Source organism: Nuphar pumila, chromosome 1 (assembly GCF_984573655.1).
Source record: "Nuphar pumila chromosome 1, dmNupPumi1.hap1.1, whole genome shotgun sequence".
Lineage (NCBI taxonomy): Eukaryota > Viridiplantae > Streptophyta > Magnoliopsida > Nymphaeales > Nymphaeaceae > Nuphar > Nuphar pumila.
In genome coordinates this window covers 18,623,118-18,646,723 of record NC_143249.1, presented here as the reverse complement: position 1 = coordinate 18,646,723, position 23,606 = coordinate 18,623,118, and the positions used below count along the sequence as shown (strand labels likewise).

Here is a 23,606-nt window from a genome sequence, read left to right as displayed (position 1 = left end):
GAGCGAAAAATAAGAGGGAGAGAGAGGAGGGAAATTGTGGGAGGGAAAAATAAGAGAGAGAGAGAGAGAGAGAGAGAGAAATCAGGGCAAGGAAAGACGAGTTCGGAGTTCATCTCATTGATGTAGATTTCGTCGGATTCCGGTGGTTTTGGCTGTTCTAGTAAGAGTTTTTCTGGCTGTCTTCTGTCGTACGTTGCAGATCTTCGCAAATTCTAGGTTTTTCTTGATTCATTTCATGATACCCCTAAATGTTCCCTTTTTTCTGTGATTTCTGTTTTTTTTGAGACGTTCTACCTTTTTTTTCTTTTGTTTTTTTGCACACCGAAGGCATGTCAATCAGATTTGAAGGGGTTCATCGCGTATTTATTGGAAAATCTAGGTGTTTCTTCGTAATTTGGCTCTTCTGAGAATTTCTAGGGTTTTTATAAGGTTGAGCTCGTTTTATGCGTTTTTCGCTGTTTGTTGCTTTTGTCTAAGGGTTTTCTCTACGTTTTTTCTTGCTTCACTGATTTTTTCCTTTTTCTGCGACTTCTAGTTTTTAAACATATCTGAAATTCATTTCTGCCGTTTAATCTGTATTGTGCGATTGTCATCGAGGTCTTCTGTTTTTGACGAGAAATGTAGCGTTTGCTTTATCTTGATTCTCCTGAGCTACTATAAGTATAGGGTTTTGCTTGTTCACGTATCTCTTTCATATTATTACAAATTGCACACTCTTCATTTTTTCGTTTTTCATTTCAGTTCCTCATGCCACTAAATTTTCCAGTTTTTTGTCGTTTTTTTCCTACATCAATTCTGCGCATCACTAAATACCTCCAATAGTTGTCTAATTTCATGTATTTTTGTTGTTCTTTGATTCGTAGAGGATTTTCTGATATTTTTGTGTTCTTTACAATTTGACTTTCATTAGTTATTCAACGGTTTTGTTACTGTACAAATTGATTTTGTACTGTGCTGGTTCAAATCCGCTGTTTTTCCATTTTTTGTACCATCCTTTTGTTTTTACATATTTTCTGTGTTTTCGAAGCATTATTATCAAATTTCCTTTCATTTGTCATTGCTAAAGTTATTTTTTGGAGCTTCACGTTTTTTTTCATGCTTTTCAATGCAAACTTGGAGCTTCTCTTTTTGTTATTGACATTGCGAAGCTATTCTAGGATTTTTCTCTGTGGAGTTTGTTTTCTGCTGCTTGTTATTTTAAATCTTCCTTTTGTCTTATGTTTTTCTTTGTAAATTGTGTTTTCTTGCTGTTCTTGTATGAAATCGTTAGCATTTTTTATGTGTCTCACGGCAAATCATTGTTTGCATGCTTTTAATTTCACTATGGTAAGCTGTCGTGGGATTTGATTGTTAACAGGCTCATTTGGGTACTTTCTTAGCATGCATTTTTTGCCTCAATTTTTTGTCCAGAACTTTTGTTTTTGCTTTCTGATCTGCTTTCAGAACTTTTATTTTTCCTTTCAGGCCTGCTTGCCGTTTTTACTTAGCCTTTGGTATTTCATGCACTTTCCTGGTTACCTTTCTTTCTATATTGTTTGTGGTAAATTGACATATCCATGTATAGTGAGAATTGTTGTGTATGTCGTGAATTCTTGAGTGCTTGTTTTTCTGTTCCTTAACCTATTTTAGGATTTTTAACTTTGTGCATTTTCTGTGTTTTTGATTGTGAAAGGGACACCATTTATTTTTGTCAGTCTTAATTTGGCTTTCGTTTTTACAGTTTGAGTTTATGATTTTCTTTTTCATTTTGAGTTTTCTGTTGTCATGGTATTGAAGCAGTTGAGCTCGTTGGGTTTGTGATATCTCTGTCTTGGTGCTGTTTTCTTTAGGCTTTTAGTTGCTTCTGGGGTTTTGAGATGGCAGAGAAAGACGAGGCAGAGGTTATAGAGGCTTCTGCCAATGGTGACATTCCTGTGATGGAAGAGAATGGTACTATGACCCCAGAAAAGGAAGAAGAGGATGGGAATGAAGAAGTTGCTGAGGGAAAGATCTTGGGAAAAGTGGCAGATGTGAAAACAGGGGAAGAGGAGATAGGGGTGGTAGTTGAGAGTACTGAGAATGGAAAGATGGGCAGTGACAAAGTCGATGTGAAGGAAGATGGTGGGGAGAGGAAAGAACCAAAAAATCACGGGCTTGGTGCTGGAAAAACCAAAGAGAAGGAAGTCAGAGAGAAAGGCAAGGGCACTGAAGATGAGAAGGAAACTAAGGTGAAGGAAGATAAGAAGAGGAAAGAGCCTAGTACACCTTCAGCTGCTACCATAGAACGCCCAACAAGAGAAAGAAAATCAGTCGAGCGGTTTGTAATTTCTAGTGAGAAGGACTCAGTCAAGGAGTTCCTCATTGAAAAGGTTTTCTTTATTTCTTTTGTTTTGAATTGTTGATTTCCCTATGTTCATATTTATTTCAGATTGGTTTTATGACATTCTAGTTTCTGGTGTCTTTGTGTATGTTTTCTTGAAGGGCCGTGGAACTCAACTGAAAGACATACCAAATGGTGTGCTCATCTAGCATCTCTTAAGTTATGCTCGCTCATATTATTTTCTTTGTTGTATGTGTGTGTGTATCCTGATCGTAAGCAGTCCTAAAAAGTTTGAACATTGGGGTACTTGGTTCCTTTGGACTTTTATGGAATATGTTAATTTTTTTCCTTATGATCTGAAATTTATCTTGTTTCCCTTGATCTCTCTCTCTCTCTCTATACATACATACATACACACATCTCAGAAAACAAAAAACAAAATTTCTGCATAGACATCCTTCTCACCACCACTCAATGGGAAGTAAAAAGAAAGTGTCATTTCCATTTTATTGCAAGGCATTTGTATGAGTTCCTTGCTTTCTATTGCGTCAATCTGGTTATCATATGCTTGGATTGTGGGATAGGCTTTTCATAATTCCCTTTCTTTAACCTGCTTAGTTGAGGGTGATGTTGATGCTTTTATTTTTACAAATTTTTTGATCCATTTTGCATTATGTCTCTTTAGTATAAATCATGAAAATTCTGTCTTTGCTGTGACTTAGCCTTGATGCCTTTGTCACATGGGTGCTTCAAAATCCTGTTCATACCTGTGTAATGCTGGTTTTCTGTTACTGAGTTTTTGCTGGTGCTGGTAATTATAGACATAATTAGATTGTGTGGATCTGTAGTCTATAGTAGTATGCACTGTACTTTTTCCTCCATATCTTTTGATGTAGTTCTCTATTTGCCGAAAAAATATATTTCTGTGTTATATGTGCATCTGTGCACATGCAAAATGATAAAACCCAGCCACATCCTCTCACCCTTGTTTTGGAAACAAGCATGTTGTACCAGCTGTACCCTCACTGGAAAACAAGTATATTTTTGTTTTACCTTTTTGTTGTGTTCAACGAGTTGGGTCCAAACATGGCTGTCATGCTGAGTTGACTTTCTTACATGAAAGGGTTGATAACTTAAGAATCATCCAATATCGGTATATCACATACAGCATGTGGTACATGTGTACATCTGATATTAGTATTTCATGTACAGCATATGGTACGTGTGTGCAAGTATCATTTCTAGATAATAGACATTTGTGCTCTATACACTTTTATTTCTATTAATAATATTATAATGCTACTAACCTATATAAACATGTATATTAGAAGTTAGCAAAACCAGTCTCAGACACTGGGTTGTCCACCTGGAGTCCTGGAGTCAAACATAGTCGAGTTGGGGTCATTAGTGGGATGCCTAGTTTCTTAAGCCAAAACTAGCCAAAATTGCTGGTTGTCTATCATAACTACTTTATTGTTTGATAAACCCCATATGTATGTGTGTGTGTGTGTGTGTGTGTGTGTGTGTGTGTGTGTGTGTGTGTGTGTGTGCGGTACATAGAATTGTTATGCATATGTGTAAGTATAATCAACCTAAATTCTCATTGGACGTAGGTGCAAGTCATTTTGAATCTTTGACTCAATCATATGATGTAGATGTGTTCAACATGGTTGAATTGCTGCGATCAATCATTGGATTTTTTTTCAATACAATAATTGCTTTGTTAGATTGAGAAATTATGATGCATTTAGGGGGTTTGGATCATCCGTGAAAACCAGCTCAAGTGTTGAAATTTGACAATCCAATTACTGATTCTGACTAAATGGATCACTTAAATCACATTAGGAGGGTTAAATTTACCGAAGAAAACCAAAAAATAAAAATAACAAGCATGACCATTTGTATCTACAATTGTCCATAACAGATGTGTGTGTGTGTGTGTGTGTTGTATTAAATGTATAAAAAGCAGCTATAAGCACTCTTTTTATAGTCAGAAGAGGAAGAGAAAGGGAAGAGGTGTGCCAAGAGATCAAGGGGAAATATAGTTTATCTGCTGTTGATATATTATTCAAACTAGCTCATGCCATGAATGTTTAACAAGTATTCTGGAATTAAACATGAGTTTTTGTTCTGTTCCCTGTTTTACATAGTTGATGGCCAACATTGTTGGGGTGTTTTGCATTTGGTAGATTTGCCTGTGGTATTTACCAGTGTTTCTTTTTTACCATTACAGTTGTATATAAGTTATCCAAAAGAAAAGTTGATGATGCATTGAAGATGTTGCATGCTATTCTTTATGGGAGGAGGGGGAAGGTGAGGGCGATACTATGATTATTTTTTCTAGTATTCTTTTGTTTTGATTCCCTGATAATGATTTTATGCCTTGAGCACTGTGATTGCATTGCCTGTTTGTTTTAGCGTTGGTTTGAATTTATGAGATGTTAACTGTGTTTTAATTAGCAGAATCATCATATTAAAGGGAATATTTCTCAGTTTTCGGGCTTTATGTGGGGTAATAATGAGGTAAGCTTCCAGCCATTGGAAAATGAGCTATTTGTTTTTTTACATTTCAAAGCATGCAGTTTGCAGTGGTTTCCTTTTTTTTTTTTTGAGAAGATTGCCAGTAGTTTCTTCTGTGTAGTGTGTTGTTGTTGGGTGTTTTATGAATGCATTTTATCATGGTTATTGTCTGACTTTGCAACTGAAATGATGTAGGAAAAACAAAGAAACAAGATAAGAGAGAAGCTTGACAAATGTGTCAAGTCCAGGTTGCTGGATTTCTGTGAACTACTTGATGTACCTGTTGCAAAGACCACAGATAAGAAGGTCAATAATTGTCTTGTCCTACATGCCTGTCTCTTTGTGGTGGTTGCACATCTCATTAGTCATTATATAACCTATGTTGTAAATCAATGTTTCTCTTATGCAAGCATGTTCATTTGCAGGAAGAACTTGTTGTGAAGCTGTTGGAATTCATGGAGGCTCCACATGCTACAACAGAAGTTTTACTTTCTGAAAAGGAGCAGGTTTAGTTTTGCCAATGGAAATTCTGAAAATATGCTTTGATGTTTAATAAGCAAATTTCCTTTTTCCTGAGTATCTACCAAAGTCTGCTTTTCACATTTCAGTCAAGCAAAAAGCGTAAGAGGATTATTAGGTCTTCTGGAAAATCTCCTAGTTCGTCACTGAAGGGCTCGGTGAAGGTTTTATCTATCCTTGCATATAATGATTTCTTGTGTGTGTTTGAGTTTAGTATTGGTTTCTGCAAATGAAATTGATTTACTGGTTGGATGATAGCTTTGGCTTTTGGAAATCTTGTTTGACTGGGGATGGCATGATGAACATTAGGGATTTATCTGGAACCGTTTTGAGTTGGTCACCCATCTTAAATTTAGTCTCATTATAATAACCCGACAAAAAAATTTGTTTTGGATCCGGACCCGGACCCGAAAGGGAGGCACCACCTCCCTTGTCTTTTGAAGACAGTGAGGCAGGGGTTTCAAAGAGTACCCCCGCCCCCTTCTTCCTCTCTCGTTCTCTCTCCCCGACTCGGCTCTGCACTCTCTGTCGCTGGAGACCTCCCTCCGACGCCGTCGTTGCTGCCACCTGCGACCTCCCTCCACCGTCGCCGCTGTCGGGCATCTCCTTCCCTCTCTCTGCTGCGAAGGCGTCGGCGACCCACCACCACCGCCTTCCTCTCCGGCGACCCCAGGTACGCTTTCACCTCCCCTATTTTCTCTTCCTTCCGCCTCCTCTTCCACTTCTTCTTCTCGGTGAGGGGTCGACCGACAGGGGGGCAGAGCCCCCTGCCGTCGCCTCTCATCAACAGGGGGTTACCCACTGCCTTTCTCAAGATTCGTCCGACAGGGGGGGGGGGGGGGGTTGAGCCCCCTGTCGTTGGCAGGGGGACTCCTCCCAGCCTCTCTCTCTTTGGGTCGACTGACAGGGGGCAGAGCCCCCTGTCGTCGCCATTTGCCGGCAGGGGGCTCCGCTCCCCCTGTCCCTCTTGTTTTGCCGGCAGGGGGCTCTGCTCCCTATCACTTGCTGTGTCGGCAGGGGGCTCCGCTCCCCCTGTCCCTCTTGTTTTGCCGGCAGGGAGCAAAGCTCCCTGTGTCGGCCCACCTTTTCGACAGGGGCTTCCGCCCCTTGCCTTTTGTGGATTTCTCGGCAGGGGCAGAGCCCTTGCCTCTTCGTGGTTCTTTCGGCATGGGAGGGGTCGAGCCCCTCCTCCCTGCTCCCTGCGTTTCATGTCGGCGGGGGAGGGTCGATACCTCCCTGCACCATCATCTTCTCCTCTCAGTCTCCAGGAAAAGGGGTTGCGCCCCTTTCCCTTTGCTCGCTGATATCCGGGAAGGGGCGTAACCCCTTCCCTTTGTTTTCCCATTCGACAGGGAAGGGGCCCAACCCCCTCCCTATTCTCTCTCTTCTTGTTTGACAGGGAGGGCTGCGACCTCCCTCCTTGCTCTCTCTTGCTGGCCGATCGGAGGGCACCAGCCTTTCGGCACCCTCCGCTTAGTGAGGTCAGGGAAGGGGCGCAACCCCCCCTTCCCTTCTCTTTTTCTTCTTTTGACCTGCCGATAGGGGCTATGCCCTTGTTGACACCTTCTTTTCGAGCGGGCTGGCAGAGGCGACACCCCTTTGTCGCCACCTTTCTTTATGGTTGGAAGGTAGGGATGATGCCTTTGCCGCCCCTGCCTTCGTTTGTTGTTCCGACAGGGGGGCTCCGCTCCCTCAAAGACTGCTCCAAATCGAAGCATTTGGAAAGATGTGATTGACTGGTTTTGCTCGCCTTTTTGGCCTATCTCGGATGATCCCGAATTAGGAGTTTAAGTGAACTTCTTAGCGGGTGTTCTGTTGAGAAACCCGTATCCCGTCTATCGAGGGAAGTATCGAGTCATGCAAGACATGTAGATACCCCGATAGCGGATGCGATTCGAGATAATCACATGCATAATGTTGGCACAAGGTACTGCTGTTGCAAAAGATAAAGTAAAGTTGATAAACTTTACATCTTTGTTAAACACTCCTGTTGAGGCTTCTATTGAGGAGCTATACCCTCTTCATCCTAGAGTACTTGTAGTCGTGCACGACACGTCTAGTACTGCGATGATCAGATGAGACGATCGTGCGACCTTGAACATCGCTAAATGCAAAATGCATTTAATCACATAAATGACCTCACATTCGCCTTCATAGGCAAGATGCTCGAGTGGTTTAAAGACCACAACATAGGATGAGCCGTTAGTTAAGCAACCCCTAACGCACCCATTCGCTTCTGGTTGTTCTGTCAAGGGAGAGGACAGAGCGGTACAAAACTCCAATGGACAAGTTGTTAACAACCACCCTACGGGCATTTGATCCGGCCTCTCCAGTCATTGGAGTTAGGGGAAATGGGCTATATTAGTTAGCTTAACTCTTATACAGAAGTTGGATGCATCCGTGGCACAACCTCCTTTGGGGAATCCTCTCTCGGCTAAAGCCGACCCTTTAGGAGCGGAACCAACTAGCTATTCGGGTTATTGAAAATATATAGAATAACAGACGCCCAAACTAGTCTTAGTTGTTTTTACGTTTTGCCTGCGCGTACCCGCAGACCAGTAATTATTGAAACATAAGGTCTGTTCACACTGGTCGTTGGGTCATGAGATTTGCTTGCACTACTGATTCGCTTGCACTACTGATTCACTTGCTTGCTCAGTAGTTCAGTATGCTACTCGTTGAGCTGTGCACACTTGTCAATGCGTTACTCTAGTTAGTTAAACTGCTTATGCAGTTATTTGCAGAGTAATAAGGAGCTTCTCATACTAGTTAAATGCTTATAATTATAGCATTATGACAATTGTTACATATTAGCATGCGACTTGCTTTATTTCTTGGTCGAACTGTTTGGTGCTTATTGTAGCGTAACATTTGTTGACTTGCATCTCTTATGATTGATGTGATTGTATACAACTCGTAATCTACGAACTGGTGACAACTAGGATTGATGTGACCGCTTGTCTTATAAGCTGCTTACATATTGTGATACAACTGCTGTTGTATGATTGCTTATGAATGGCTTGTGATGCAATGGTTTATGCCTTACGGTTAATTTAATTACTTGTTGATGGACTGGGCCATTTTATGGTAATTATATGTTTTACGAGCATTGTTATTAGTGCTTGTCTTATTCAGTTGATTTGTTTGGCTGACGGGTAGAGTTAGTACTCTTCGCCCATAGAATCAATTGGATTGCCATATCTGCGCGTTCTCATGTGTCGTTTACGCATGCTTTGATAGCCCATTTGAGGATTGCAATATTCCTTGTGGCAACAATACGATGCGTAGGATTATATGCTTTTGTGTGAAGTGATACGATGCGTATGCTAATATACATGCTTGTGCCCATATTGTGGCTACTGACCCAAGAGTGGTCAACTGTTCGGAGCAGTCGATTGTATAGATGCGCGTATCATCGAGTAGGGTGTTTGTCGAGGACCTGATCTCCAAAGGATTATCTGCGGTGGCGTATATCATCAAGACCAGATACCCGGCTAGAGTGGTAGATTCTTTGAGGATGTATACTGTCCACGAACGGGTAGCCGCATAGGCGGTGAACTCCTGTGAGGAAGTGTATGGTCCAAGACCAGGTATATCATCTAGGGCAGAATTCCTTGTGAGGTTATACATTTCTCAGATCAGGTGATCCGGCGTTGATCTTATTGTTTGTATTAGTGGATATCGACCCTGAGAGCGGTCATTTGTGTTGATACGCGTATCACAATGATTTTTATTGGATATGGCAATTGTTGGGGACCGGTCTCCCAAAGGTTTCGATGTGAGGTTATACATTTCCCAGATCAGGTGACCCGGCTAGAGTGAGAGATCTCTGTGAGGATGTACACTGTCCACGAACGGGTAGCCGCAAAGACAGTGAACTCTTGTGAGGAAGTGTAGGGTTCAAGATCAGGTATACCCTCTAGGTCGGTAATTCCTTGTCCGGTCGTATATCTCTTGGATCGAACGATTCGACGTGGATCTTGTGTTTTTGTTTACCATAAAAAGTTGTGGTGTGCTGTGACGATCTTCTGAGATTGTTTGTGATAGCCAACTATGAATTCATAGTTTCAGCTTTTTGTTTTAGCAAGATTACATGCATGACTTAGGTGTGAGAATCAGATCACTAGCTATTTGAGTTAGTGATCATGTTTTGGACCTTCTACGGAAGGGTGAGCTTTTCTGAGAGAGTATGACGCCTTAGTGAGTCATAACCGGTGATAGTTAACCGCGTAAGACTTTGAGAGATGAGAATAAATTAAGGTTGTTCAGGACAAAGCGTTTCTTAGAAGTAGTGAGCGATAAACGATGTCTTGATGGTGATTAGATGCAGCGACCTCATTCTAGGAACGAGAACAAGCTAGTTGCGTGGTGGTTCACATCCTACGATCAATTGAATCGTATGTTGCGTTTGTCAGTTGCACTGCTTACTTGCTTTGAACTGCTTATTGTTTGCACTACTTACGCATTTGCACTTCTTACGCGCTTGTACTACTTACTCGCTTTCACTACTTATTCGCTTGTACTACTTACACGTTTGCACTATTTACCTGCTTGCATTGCTTACCTGTTTAATTGCATATCTGCTTTAAACTGCGTAACCTACTGAATTAAATGTACTTAATTCAGTTTCTTGTAGTCTTTTTTGTGCACCTACTAGTTTTTCGCGAAATTAACCCATTCTATGGGGGAATGTGATGATTAGGTACACTATGGGCGATGACGCAATTGCAAGATGACTTCAAGACTTCTTCTTCCTGCTCATAGCTCGCGTCCTGGACGCTTGAGTTTGTATCGGATTTCCCTTAGGATATTCAAATCTTGTGAATTTTGGTTCTTTTAGCTAACATGCCCAAAGTGTTCAGCTTGCCTTATGATTTATCAAAAGAAAAATCTTTCGCTGATTTCATAAACAAACTCTAAAGTAAAAAGATATTTTTAGTCTCTTGCTTGTTTTTCTGAAAAGGTTCGCAAGTTTGAATTTTGGGGCGTTACACTCATGCGCAGTGTGATTGCTTATCATGTTTGAGTCAAATTTGAATCTGTTGATTGTTACACCACAAATATGCTACACTTAGCCCTCTTTCTTGTTTGCCTTTGAATGTTTGGACCCTCGTAAACTCTACATTTAGTCAATGTCATTTTTCATGATGAAGTTTATCTTATCACCCAATGCCTGTTTTGATTAGATTTCTGATACTGTATCCTAGTAACATATTTAGAAGGCTCTTTGTTTGGTTACAATTACTCCAAAACGTGAACATAGTCTCACCAAGCTGGGCCATGCCATCCGCCCTCGTACTAGTAATGTGCTGGTGTGTGTGCGTCTCTCTCTCTCTCTCTCTCTATATATATATATATATAGAGAGAGAGAGAGAGAGAGAGAGAGATAGAGAGAGAGAGAGAGAGAGAGAGAGAGAGAGAGAGAGAGAGAGAGAGAGACCAGTGGATTAAGTGGCCACGTGGGGAGTATGAGGAGGGACGAGTAGATTGCGTCGTGTAGTACTTGCATTGGATTTTTATGACTTTGAGCTTCGTTTTACTTTTTGTCAGATCTAAAAGGTAGGATCCTTAACTAAAGTTTTAGAATATTATTCATGTTGTAGGATAGGAATCTAAATGCTAAAAATTGCATTGTATTGCCTATATCAATGTGCATTGCAGGTGCGTAGCAGTGCAAAATGCGCGATGCTTAATGCTAAGCATCGCATGCGGCTTAAAATGCCATGCGAAAAGAAATAAGAAAAATGCAAATGGAAAACATGCAAATGGGTTAAAAAACGAAAGTAAATTACATGTGATGCAAGTGTATCACATGTTATTTACTTTCTTGGATTCAACACTTTCCTGCTCACACACTCACTTAGTTTTGAATATCTAAGACTGTTTTGTTGGAGTTTGGGGATTGTGCTGAGCATAATTTGAATGTATATTAATAGTAGTGCTTTTATTTTTGTAGTTTGGAGAGCATGCTAGTCATTGTTGTAGTTAGCGGGATGTTAGAGTGTGTTTGCTGCAAGTACACGTTTGACATTGTTGTGATATGAATGACTAAATGTATTGCAATGTTTGACATAACTATTCATGCCTGTACGAAGTTATTTTTGATTTGATTATGCATTCTATGTGAAATTGTATCATGAAAACATGTTTAAAATGAATGTATCATGTTTGTGAATGTGATTTCATCTTTCTAAATATCCTTGTGATGTGTGTAAATATGATGTGACAGTGTTAAACAAAAATATTGAATTATTAATGCATGCATAGTAGTTCATGAAATTGTATTTTATGTTAAACATGTTTGTGGTAGAGAGAAGAAGAAAATTTACGCATTAATTTAAACAAAAAATTGCTCATCAACAATCACCAAACAATAATTTCTAACATATTTGTAAACTACAACAACGTGTTAACCAATTCAACACAAGCAACAAGCAAAATTAAGACTTTATGATGTACAATATTCAAATCATAGCAAACCAACAAGGAGAAATCAATCATTTCATTTTTATTAACTTAGAAAAATGGAACCTACTTTGTAATTTAATCTGAATGTTTTAAAAATTATTTTTGATTGACAATAGTTTTCTTGTAGGTGAATGACATCATATATATATATATATTACATCCACCATCAACGTATGCATATGTATGTATTTATTATATTAATAAATATTGTAATATACAAGTTACCATGAATTACATTATCATAAACATTGTAATTCTTAATTATTAATTCATACTGTAATCATTACTTTATAGGAGTCATACCTTCTGCAGATGGTTGAATGATATGGCGGTGACTCCACTCAGCATCTGCCTTTTGATCCTGCAGCATGGGTCAATCAGTGAACACAAAAAATGTCGTGTGTTCGGGTTGGGAGTAATATGAACAATACAAAGTTGTTGCCTTCTCCATTCAGGGCTCTAAGACTTCTCCCGCCAACATAAACTCTCAGCGTCCGATTGACCCTGTTATTTCTTGGGATGGTGTACTCCAACTTCTTTAGGGCATAATGCGTGACTTTTTACGTGAAGCCGTTTCCAACTTTGTCCATAATGAGTTGTGCAAACTTTGTTTGCCTTCAACATGAGCTCCGATGCCTGTCAGGTACATATAATGTTTATTTTGATACATATCTAAAGTTTCATGCCATTAGTTTTATGTTGTTAGATTTTAATACATATATGCTTATAATATTTCTTTATGATTATATTAGTTGAATTTGACTATTCTTTAATATGTGAATTTTATTATACTTTAATATAGTAACTGTGCACAACACATAATTTGTATCCGGTAATAGAATACTTACATCAGAGTTTAGGTTGAAGATTAGAAGTGTGTATCAGTCATTAGTACTAGTAATATAAAGAATTGGTATTGGATATAGCTATTACCACATTTAAGCTAATTCGATTAACAGTAAGATTCAGATTCAGATGTACAAGAATTATATATAAAAAACTAATTTGGAAGCCAACTTTTTAAGTATTGTTTTTGAAACAGTACTATGCTCATTGTGTTTTGCTTGCCTTCTTTAAGTATAATTTTAGACTTTTTTGCTGTGCGTTTAAGTTCCTAAAACCTTTTTCAATAGTTGAAAAAAAATTCAAGTTACAAAATTCATTCTTATCATTACCCATTAGTCTTCACACAATAATATGCTTCGCTTTTGACATGTAATTTGAGGTAAGAGATTCTATCTGGTTATTGTTTTTTTTTTCATTGGCATTCTTCTTGATTATTGTTGGAATTGGAAGATACAAAAAGATTTTTGTTTCTTCTCTTTAATTTTAATAACTTTGCTTATATGCCATTCTTTCTTCGTCATTCTTGTGTCAAGTTTACATATGTTTCTGTTCTATTTTATGTTGATTTCTTTTTTCGGAATCATTTATTTAATTGTTTATATGGAGTTTTATATGTTGAAGTAATATTGGGTTGGTCTTTTGGTAATAGTTTCGTTCTGACTGAAACATTCTATTCTAATATATGCTTAAATAATTTATTCTTTGTTCAGAATGAGTTTATCAAATGCCAACATCATGAAGCCCTTAGTAATCATCCCCAAAATGGGGGAGAAAAAAAAGCAAAAGTATGGCCATCAACATATGCACTTTTAACCTCTGATGTGTTGCCATGAGTATTGGGCAGGACATTGACACAACCTCAACTCAGAATCTCATGGCCAATTGGCAATGACTATCAACTGAGAACCTCAACTAATATTTTTAGGGAGTGTACATGTACTGTTTGTTATCCTCTTAATTCTGTTAATGTCCTTCATTTTATTCTTAGTCTATATGTCATTTAATCATGTTACTTTGATTGCCTAGATTAGGTGCATTACATATAATTTATTTCATTATATTTTGTTTATCAATACTAACATTTCAGTTCTCTTGTAGGATGCCAGAGATGATCAGCATAGAGGAGCTGATGGAGGCATGGATGTATGGGCAGATCGAGACAATAAAGAAGATGATGGTCCGAATCTTGGCGAGGAGTAGTTTCATGTGTTGAATTTGTTTATATACTTGTTTCAAACAAAACTCTTTGTATATGTTCACTTATTACTAATTAAAACTTGACTAAAATTATTCTGGGTTGTTAAATTTGTTTCACTTATAATTTGTGTTAAATTTGTTTTACCTACTTTGTATATGTATTTTTTATGTGTACTTTGTTTTTATACACAACTTATCTAAATTGTATAATAAGATTTTTTTTTCGATATTTATATTTCAAACAAATTTTTTTTTATTTTTATTTTTAAATTTTGTGACGGATATTATCTGTCGCTAATATTTAATGTTGTTTTTTTTTAAGAAATTCAGTCTAAAAAATGGTGACTTTATTTGGTGATGAATAATATCCATTGCAAATTTAGCGACATATATTTATCTGTCTTGAAAATTGAATTAGTCGATGTTTTGTGACAAAATTTAATCTGTCGCTAAATTGGCGATGAAATTTAGAGACATAAGTATTCGTTGTTAAATTTTCGCGATGAATTAACGATAAATATGTATCTGTCGCAAAACCAAATCAATGCTTATTTAGTGACGGACTCACGATAGATCATGACATTCACTAATCTGTCGCAAAGTAGCGATAAATCAGTTCTGATGCTAATTAGCGACCAAGGAATCGCGATGGACGCTATCCATCGCTAATCCGTCGACAAACAGTTCAACGTTGGATTAGCGTCGGATAATGTTCGTTTCTAATTCGCAGAATTTTTTTAGTATTTACATCTACCACTTCCTTTCAAATTTGTATGCTGAATTGAAGAATTCTAAAGATGTTCCTTTTCTTAGCAAAATCCTAGATTTGCTTTTGAAGTTGCCAAAACATATGGTTCTGAGTAGTGTTGTGAAAAGCGTTGAGGAGTAGCGAGGCACTCCACCAAAATATGAGGTGAGACGTAAAACGTAAGCCTCAAAGCTTTTTTTTAAACTTTAAGAAACTATAAAAAATATCTAAAATTATAAATAAATAACAAAATCTTTATTGATGAAGCTACAACCAACATGAAATAAAAAATCTCAAATAAATACTGAAAAAATATGAGATTAACATGTAAAAGTAACATTAATGCAATAACTTGATCTATATAAGTATCTTAAAAATAAAACATGAGCATTCATTAAATTAAAAATTAACATTAACAACAAAATGCATCTTAGCATTAACAATACAATGTCATAATTACAAAATGCATGTTCGCATTAACAATCAAATGCTATTATATTTGTCCAAAACTCTTCAAAATGAATGTTAACATTCACAATTGCAATTGAAAGGCCTAAAAAAACATATAGATGACCATAGCTATATGATATGAATTTGGGCCCATGCTCTTCTTGTGTCTCATCATCATCAATATCTAATTCTTCAATATCATTATCTGAGGAATCCATATAAATAGGTTCTCCTTCATCTTCATTCTCCAACTCTTCATTATCTGCACTTTCTTCCTTCACATCCTCGGTCACTTCTTTTGCTTTTCTTTTTCTTGCAATAAAAAATAATATATTAAATACTTATTTTATGTAATTAAAAAATATATTTATATTCATAGTAAGGTAAAAGGAATTTAGCTTTGCTTCGATCTCTTGAAGACCTATCTTGTCTAGAACCAGTTTGTGAATCATGAGGTGGAGTAACTTTTTCAATAGGCACATGCTCAACGATATTTATGTCTAAGTTCGGATCCAACCATGAATCCTCCAACCAATTGGGATCACTAGGTAACACTGAATCTTTCTTCTTCACAATGCACTCATCGTCTGAGTTTATATGATCTAGACATATAGGGTCTTTGATAGCCTTCTTCCTCGTATTTCTCTCTTAATTTCATATTGTACATTACAAAAACTAAAGAATTCATCTTCTCTTGTTCAAGTCTATTCATTCGTTTTGTATGCACTTATAATTTCAAATCATTGATAATCAATTATAAGATAATTATATTTATAAAAATATATTTCACAAATAAAATACAAAGTCAAAAACCAATGAGAAAGTACTCTAATTCCTTTCAGAGCCCGATGCACTGCATGTCAAACTTAGAATTCAAATTACAAAATTAATCAACTTAGGTTTTTTGTGCCCAAATGAACTCCACCAATCAGTTATTTTCAAATAAAACAATACAAAATTGATAAAAACATTAAGAATGTCATATTTAACCAAAACATACAAAAATATTAACAAATAACATAATTGCAAACTTTCAAGACTTTTTAATTTTTTTGTTGTAACAATTGCCTCTTTACCAAACAACCCTTTTGCCTCTTTAAATGCATCAATTTGTGTTGTAATTTTCAACCGAACATTTGCATCAGAAACCAATTTCTCAACACAATCATAAAAGCCACTCATAACTTCTCCATTCGGATTGAAGTTGTCAGCATAATGAAAATTTGGATTTAAATAATAGGCAGTTGCATGCAAAAGCTTATGAAGTTGCAAGTCTCATTGTCTATCAATGATATCTCAAATAGTTTTATATTTTCTTTCAACCTTGTCAAAGTTTGAAGCAAATTTTTCCTTTGATCTATCCATTGCCTCATATAAAAATCCCATATCAGGTTCATTTGCATCAACTAATCACAACACTTTCACGAGAGACAGTGTAACTTTAATTATATATGATATGGCAACTTAAAACTTATGATAATTAAGAACAATATAAGAAATGTTCTTAGCATCTGATTTCTTATAGTAATTAGATGATCTAAAATTTGAAAATAAGAACATCAACTTCAAATCTTTCTTATAATATTCAATACTATGAAGCATGGGATATGTTGTGGCAAATCGAGTGATGGCTGGGAGTAGAAGTTTTTTTTCTTTGTTAACTTTCTCCTATAAATATATCTTGTAAATTTTTTTGCTCTTTTCACTGTATTTTTAAAAATTGATATCTTTTCAATATCTTTTAATATAAGATTCAATCAATGCGCCACACATGGTGTCCAAAAACATGTTTTTCCTGCTGTTAATATATTTTTAGCTGCCACATAATTTGGTGCATTATCTGTAATGAGTTGCACAACATTACTTTCACCAACTTTTTTAACTTCTTCAAACTACTTACACAAATTTGCATGAGTTTTTTCTATGTCGCTAATGTCAACTAACTTTAAAAATACTGTCCTAGGTGAGCTGTTCACAAGAAATTTAATTTTGTTCTTTTTTTATCTGTCCAACCATCTGCCATAATGCTTCAACCAATCTTTGACTATTTCTTTTTGATTTTTTTTAAAATTTCGTGAGTATAATCTACCTTATCCTTCAAAATTCACGTTCTGATCTCGTGATAAGATGACGGTTTGAACCCTCACCCATAATTTGCAATAGCTTTTATCATTGCACCAAAATATGGACTGTTGCAAAGATAAAATGATAAGACATTTAAATTAAAAAATCTACCAATGACACGACATGCATTTTTTTTCCATCCATTTTGAAAGCAGTGTTTATTGTAGTTTGCGGTGCTTCTTTGTTCACAAAGAGGTCCATAAGATCACTTGTACTTGTTTTTGCATCACTACATGATCCATTTGTTTACATTATCTCTTGTTGATGATTCAAAATAAACACTCCTCATGATATATCAACTTGTTTTGTTCTTTTTTGTTTTTTTTGTTTTTTGTTTTTTGCTTCTGATCCCTTAGATGATTTTGAAAAAAATCTTTTCACATCAGGTGAAATCGATTCACACATGCCTACACCATGTTTTTGTGCTAACTAAGTTTTGCTTTAACCTATAGATACCTCATGTAGTCTGTTTATGACAGTAATTGCAATTTACATGTCCTATGAGTTTGAGATCTTTAGTGGGATTTGAAACTTTAGTTTCATGATCCCATCCTACATCTTTTCCCATTTAACTACAAAAATGCATATAAAAATATATATATTAACACAAAAAATTAGATTTATATTCAATAATAATCAATATATACAACTTGAAAACTAATTAAATAACTTAAAAATTATCAAGAAAACCATCCCATTATGCAAATAACATTTAAAAGAGTGCTAATTACTTGCACAAACACAACAAAACTTATTTATTGCTAACCATGTTCTAGTGACAGGGTTTTCTTGTAGATCATGAACTTCTGATTGAAATCCACACCTCTAAGTTTATGAAACTAGATGCTTTTGGCTCTGAAAATACATATTTTATACATGAATTTCAGTAATGGTGAAAAGACCTATATTTAAAATGTCCTATGTGCCCGTGCTAGGTTCAAGCAAGCCAATATATCTTATAACAGATGCACCCCAAATCCGATGAGAAATATCTTTGCTATATCTGTTAAACAAGGATGCATTCATCAATGTCTGCCATTACAATATCACTATTATACATCTGCAGAAGTTGGTTTGACGTCAACTTATTGTGGGTCTTCTTCTTCCACCATTTGTATGGTATTGCGTGGGTTCAAAATGATGAGTTGTGGAGCCTGATTCAGAGTTTTTGCCCTTGCAGAAAGGGGGGTTCGGGGGCCGCCCCAGGCTGGGGATCGTGGGGGGCAGCGGCCTCGAGACGAATTTTTTTCTTGGACTTATGTTTGAGACCCGATTATACTTTCTACATTGACAATACTGTCTCTTTTGTCCTTCCAGGAAGGGTATAATATATAATGTTGGACAATAAACAGAAGATAAAAAAAAACTACTTCCTGCAAAAATTATCATTTAAGTACACCAACAAAGTCAAGCAAGTGATCGTCCATAACATAAAATGGAAATGATTTTCCACATTAACTAAAAAAAGAATAAATAAACCCAAGAATTATACTGGTTAACTATGATACATTCATACAGTATTACCGAACAACCAAATTATCATTTTGAAGCAAGTTTATTAACAACAAAAGTAGAATCGTTCCACTTTCTACAACTTCATGCTTTCTTGAATTAAAAAAAAATAGAAAAAATTTAAAAAAAGATAAACATTGTACATCTATCTGTGCATGAACTGCAACATTTTCTTAATTAGAATAGTTGAATGCATCATATGAAAACAAAGAGTGACAAAATCCATAACATGCCATCATAAAAATGAGAAAAAAAATAGAGGGGTGAAAAAAATAAAAATGAAAAAAGAGAGAGGGGCGACTTTATCATGCGCGAGAGAGAGGATGTTGTATCACGAGAGAGACGCGAGAAGAGATAAGAAGAAGAAGAGGAGAATGAGAGAGCAAAAAAATCCGTACCTGTTTTGGGGCTCCACCACTCAAGAGAGAATGTTGTGAGTTTGTGAGATCCGTGAGGGAGAGAAGGATCTGAGAAAAAACAGAGATATGGGGTGAGAAAAAAATAAAAGCACATAAAGGGGTCGGTAGGGCTTTGTTTAAGCCCTAATTTTTTGGTCGAATGAGGGTTTTGACCCTCATTTGACCAAATAAATTGAGGCGTGTACTCCTCCGTCCGAGGCACGCCTCGCCTCGAGACGTGCACCTCAAGGCCTATGTGGGACACGCCTCAAGGGTATTGCACTTTACACATGTGCCTCAAGGCATGAAGCCCCGCGCCTTGAGGCAAGCCATGCTTTTTGCGGCTTGAGGCACATTTTTAATAACACTGCTTCTATGTATTGTTCATGCTTTAAAATGCACTGCGACTTCTCTCCTGCATAATAGACAGCAGTTCTCTGTGCTGCCATATGTACATAATTCACACACTATTTGATTCGTATCATATATAATCTATATTTATGCACCACATGAGTCCACACCAGAGTTACCAGAAGCTTCTTAGGTAGGTGGGAAGCTCGCTTCCCGGAAACTCGCTTCTGAAGCGCGATACTCCTCACTTTCGAAACTTCATGGGAATCTCGATTCCCCCACGCTTCTTCTTTGCTTCCCACACACATGGTCTATGCTTCTTATATGCTTTTCTCACGTTTTTTTTTCATGTTTTTCATGTATTTTCTCACGCTTTCACTTACTTTCCATGTACTTTCTTTAAATTAGTAACCATCGTTGTTAGATTTTAACAAATTTTTTAACTCTTTTACTGAAAAATCATGAAATATAAGAATGATCAATTTTATTTTAGTTTTTATTTGTTTCTTGTTTGATTCCTATTCAATTACCATATTGCTTCATTTTTTTAATATTTAGCTTTTAAATTGATACTTCGCTTCCCGCTTCCTATAAATTTTAAAGTGCCTCGCTTCTCGCTTCCGCTTCCCATATCGTTTCCTGCTTTCGCTTCCTAGTTTGGCAACCTTGGTCCACACTGAGTTTTGTGCATATATTATACCTTTACTAGTATTTTTATCCATGGAACATGGGTTTTGGGGGTGCTAATGGAATATTTAATTGGTTTTTCACTGCTTGTATTTGATCTTTGTAAAATGAGCTACTTGGCATTGTGTAGTTATCATATATGTGAAACTTATTTGAGATTTGGTTTATTCATTTAAGGAAAACACACATTGTTATGAAATCCATACTCCTTTACTGTTATGGTTTTCTTTTCATGTTTCCCTTTTGGTTGTCTTCTTTGCTAGTTGAACCAGGTTAGTTAATATCTTTGGATATTTCTAAAATCTTGTCATATCAAGGTGTTATTTGATACTTTATATTTTTAGGATTAGTATACTGTAACAGGTCCCATTTTAGTGCTGTTGAGGATGTTGCACTTGCACTCTCTGCTCTTTAACTGTTGTGATAGCGGTCTAATGCTGGCCTGTAGTTTGTACTTCTCTTTTACCTGCTTCGAAGGAATTTATGAAACATGACTTTAATTCCATGGAGGCAGGATGCTGTTTGTAAATGATATATAGTCCATGGTGGGGGCTGTTGGAAGTTCAAACGTTGAAGATTGTTGTCAATCTTCAGCTCCTGTCAAAGAAAAGGAAAACCAATCTTCCTCTACTAGGTGCCACTAAGCGAAAAAATCTGTTGGCCTTCATATGTTGTCTCAACAGCTCAGATTCATAGATTCATATGTGAGGCATTAGTAGGCTAAGCGTCTTTCCCCAATTATGGCTGACCCCTCGGACTTTATAGTTGATTGTGCATAAAAGATTCTTCTGGTTTAGGTGATGTACTGAATCTGCTAAATTTTCATATTCATATCACCTTGGTCTGTGGTTGTTATGTGCATGCTCAAATGAGACTAGCTTGCGAATGTGTATGTGCTTACTTGTGTGCATGCTGGAGTGAGTGCAGTTTTGTTGTAATTGTTTTTATTTAAACTTCTATTTCTACTTCCATAGACTATGATATTGGGCAAATTTTAATAGTTATAGTAGCAGAAAATGTTATTGCCAATGATTTTGAAAGTGGTGACAATGTCTTATGACCAGAATCAACACCAAAAATTTGCATCTCCATTTATTTTGTGGGAAGTGTCATATTACAACAATTGTTGATGTGGGTTGGATTTCTGGATGTATGCCTGGGTTGTTTATTTTGTTGCTGCATATATCATGTTTCTTGCTGGACTATTATTTTGAGAGTCGTTAATAATTGATTGTATTGCTTCCTGCAGAGGCAGAAGAAGAAAGAGGATACTCCAAAAGCAAAAAGAAAGAAGAGTACAACAAAAGAAGTCAAAGAAGAAGATGGCAGTGATGAAGATGAAAAGGAGGAAGCTGAGGTAGAAAAGGAAGATGACTCTCCTGTGGTTGATGAAGATGGTGCTGCTCAACAGTCTGATGAGAGTGGTGAGGAAGGTGAAGGCGAAGAGAAGTCAGAGGGTGAGGATGTAAAAAATGACAAGAGTTCCAAGAAAGTCTCAAAAGGATCAGCACAGAAGACTGTCACAAAGCAAGCTGCAAATCCAAAGAATGTCACCCCTTCAAAATTCCCCAAAAGTCCTTCAAAATCTCCTTCAAAGGGCAGGAAGACAGAGGAGAAGCCTGACTCTAAGGCAAAGGTTTTCTCAAGGAAGAAGAATGATGATAAAAACAAAGACAAGTCCTCGACTCAAAAAAAGCCCTTATCCAAAGAAAAGACAGGTAATACAGTGGCTCCATTGTTTCTGCTTTTAGTTGGCCATATCCCGTCTGCATTTTGTATATTGCTTGCTTGATTTGGGTCAACCTTCATTTTATTGGTTCATTAGTTGGCTCTGCATTTCTTATTGATTGATTCAACTTCTTCATTCCCTTTGATTTACATGGTGGAGTTGTGGTCTAGTTGTCTAACTATGTGATCCATTTATTCATGTCCATGATTAAGTTGATTGAAGCCACTATGCATGACTGTGATAACTTGAGTCTGAATCCATAATGTTGCATTTAATTTGAGTTCAAGTTCTTGGACAACTTTACTAGATACTGTCCGTGGTTGAATAAGTTTCTGCATGTATTTGGTGGAAGATCTTCCCAAATATAACACAAATGCATCTTCTAATTGTTTGATCCAGTTGAACCTTACTGTTTTTGTTGGATTTTGAAAGGCAAAAACATTGCCGAGGCAAAAGATGAACCACACAAGAAGGATAAAGCTGGTCCTACTGAAGAGGAGCTTAGGAAGGCGATCTGTGACATTTTCAAGGATGTAGATTTTAACACTGTAAGAACGTTGGCCTTTTTTTTTTTCCAAGAGTGCATATTTTTTTCCATTTTTTTCTTGGCCATTACTTTACATGTAATTTTTACTTTATTTTTTTCAGGCAACCTTCACAGACATTCTCAAACAATTAGGTGAGTACTTTCCACTCCCTCCTCCCTCTAGGATAACAATCCATTTAACTGATGCTACTCAGTGATGATGAAATCCTCTAAATGAGATTGCCATTTTTTTTCTTGATGAGAACTGGAGAAACTATCCCTGGAGTAAAAGCCCTCTCCTTGCTGGTCGACCTTGCCAGGCTTCGGTTGCTTCTCCAGCGGTGCAAAACCGGGGGCACGCTCCTTGTCCCTAGGGAGTCACCTTGCTTCTGCAATGTGCAAGGGGGATGTTGGCCATGAGAATGGAACCCTGACCACCTGTCTAGTGGCCAAGGCCCCACCTCACTTCACAAAACCCCTTTGGGGCTGAGATGGTGGCTGTTTGATCACCTGGTCTTCTATGTCACATGGACTCTTCAACTAGGTGCCACACCTGCATTGCATCTGCACCCACACCCGATGCGGTCAACCTGACCTTGGGTGCAGTCCCCACACCCAAGTTTTTTGAAAGTGCTGCACCCCCGCACCCACACCCATGTGACATAGCTGGTCTTATATGCTTATTGCTTTTGATCAAGTGGTACAGAGCATGAACCATATGAGATCATTGTTCTAGTGAAGCCCATTCATCAGAAGTCACTGTCTATGATTGTTCCTCATCTTGCATGCCTACTAAACTCACCTTCTTGGTTCAGCTGCTCATTTCAAAACAGACCTAATGCCACGGAAAACAGAGGTGAAAGGTATGATTCAGGAGGAGCTAACCAAACTGGCGGATGAGGCTGCTGATGATGAGGATGAGGATAGTGACGGTGAGAAGGAAGATGATGCATAAACGTCCCATTTGTTTGTACCATGCTGCTTGGAGAGGATGTGTAACTTTTTAGCTTGCTTATCTGAAGGCACTAACTGAGGTTCCTTGCCATCAACTGTTATACCTTATTTATTTCTTTAGAACTATCAAATCAATTTTTTTTTTGAATCAAGTTGAATGGGGACACAACCAATTACCCAAATGTTCAGAATTTCTATGTACAAATAGCATTATATCATACATTTTTTTGGCATGATTCTTGTGGTTGATGCTGCAATTGCTGATTGATTTTTGTTAA

At 37.2% G+C, this 23,606-nt stretch overlaps 1 protein-coding gene across 4 annotated transcripts; it reads left to right on the top strand.

Annotated features, from left to right (window-relative positions):
• On the top strand, nucleotides 1-23,558 carry LOC149848212 (DEK domain-containing chromatin-associated protein 1-like). 4 transcript variants are annotated; one of them, XM_089983793.1, is made up of 12 exons: nucleotides 1-160; nucleotides 1,830-2,348; nucleotides 2,461-2,494; nucleotides 4,533-4,612; nucleotides 4,763-4,822; nucleotides 5,015-5,125; nucleotides 5,245-5,325; nucleotides 5,428-5,502; nucleotides 21,369-21,837; nucleotides 22,281-22,396; nucleotides 22,497-22,527; nucleotides 23,190-23,558. In XM_089983793.1, the coding sequence occupies exons 2-12, from the start codon at nucleotides 1,857-1,859 to the stop codon at nucleotides 23,327-23,329; spliced, it is 1,689 nt and encodes a 562-aa protein (XP_089839919.1). In that variant the 5' UTR covers nucleotides 1-160; nucleotides 1,830-1,856; the 3' UTR covers nucleotides 23,330-23,558. The 4 variants fall into 4 exon arrangements, with proteins under 4 accessions (XP_089839919.1, XP_089840071.1, XP_089839990.1 ...); XM_089983864.1 differs by having other exon boundaries at nucleotides 80-216; XM_089983934.1 differs by having other exon boundaries at nucleotides 135-216; nucleotides 1,777-2,348.
• The last annotated feature ends 48 nt before the right edge of the window (nucleotides 23,559-23,606 follow it).

What these genes read in the sequence shown, in the direction of transcription:
- LOC149848212 (XM_089983793.1), top strand. Translation starts at nt 1,857, where the DNA reads ATGGCAGAGAAAGACGAGGCAGAGGTTATAGAGGCTTCTGCCAATGGT. An exon ending in ACTGAAAGACATACCAAATG is followed by an intron (nt 2,495 to 4,532) that starts GTGTGCTCATCT and finishes TTACCATTACAG; the next exon opens with TTGTATATAAGTTATCCAAA. An exon ending in TTATGTGGGGTAATAATGAG is followed by an intron (nt 4,823 to 5,014) that starts GTAAGCTTCCAG and finishes GAAATGATGTAG; the next exon opens with GAAAAACAAAGAAACAAGAT.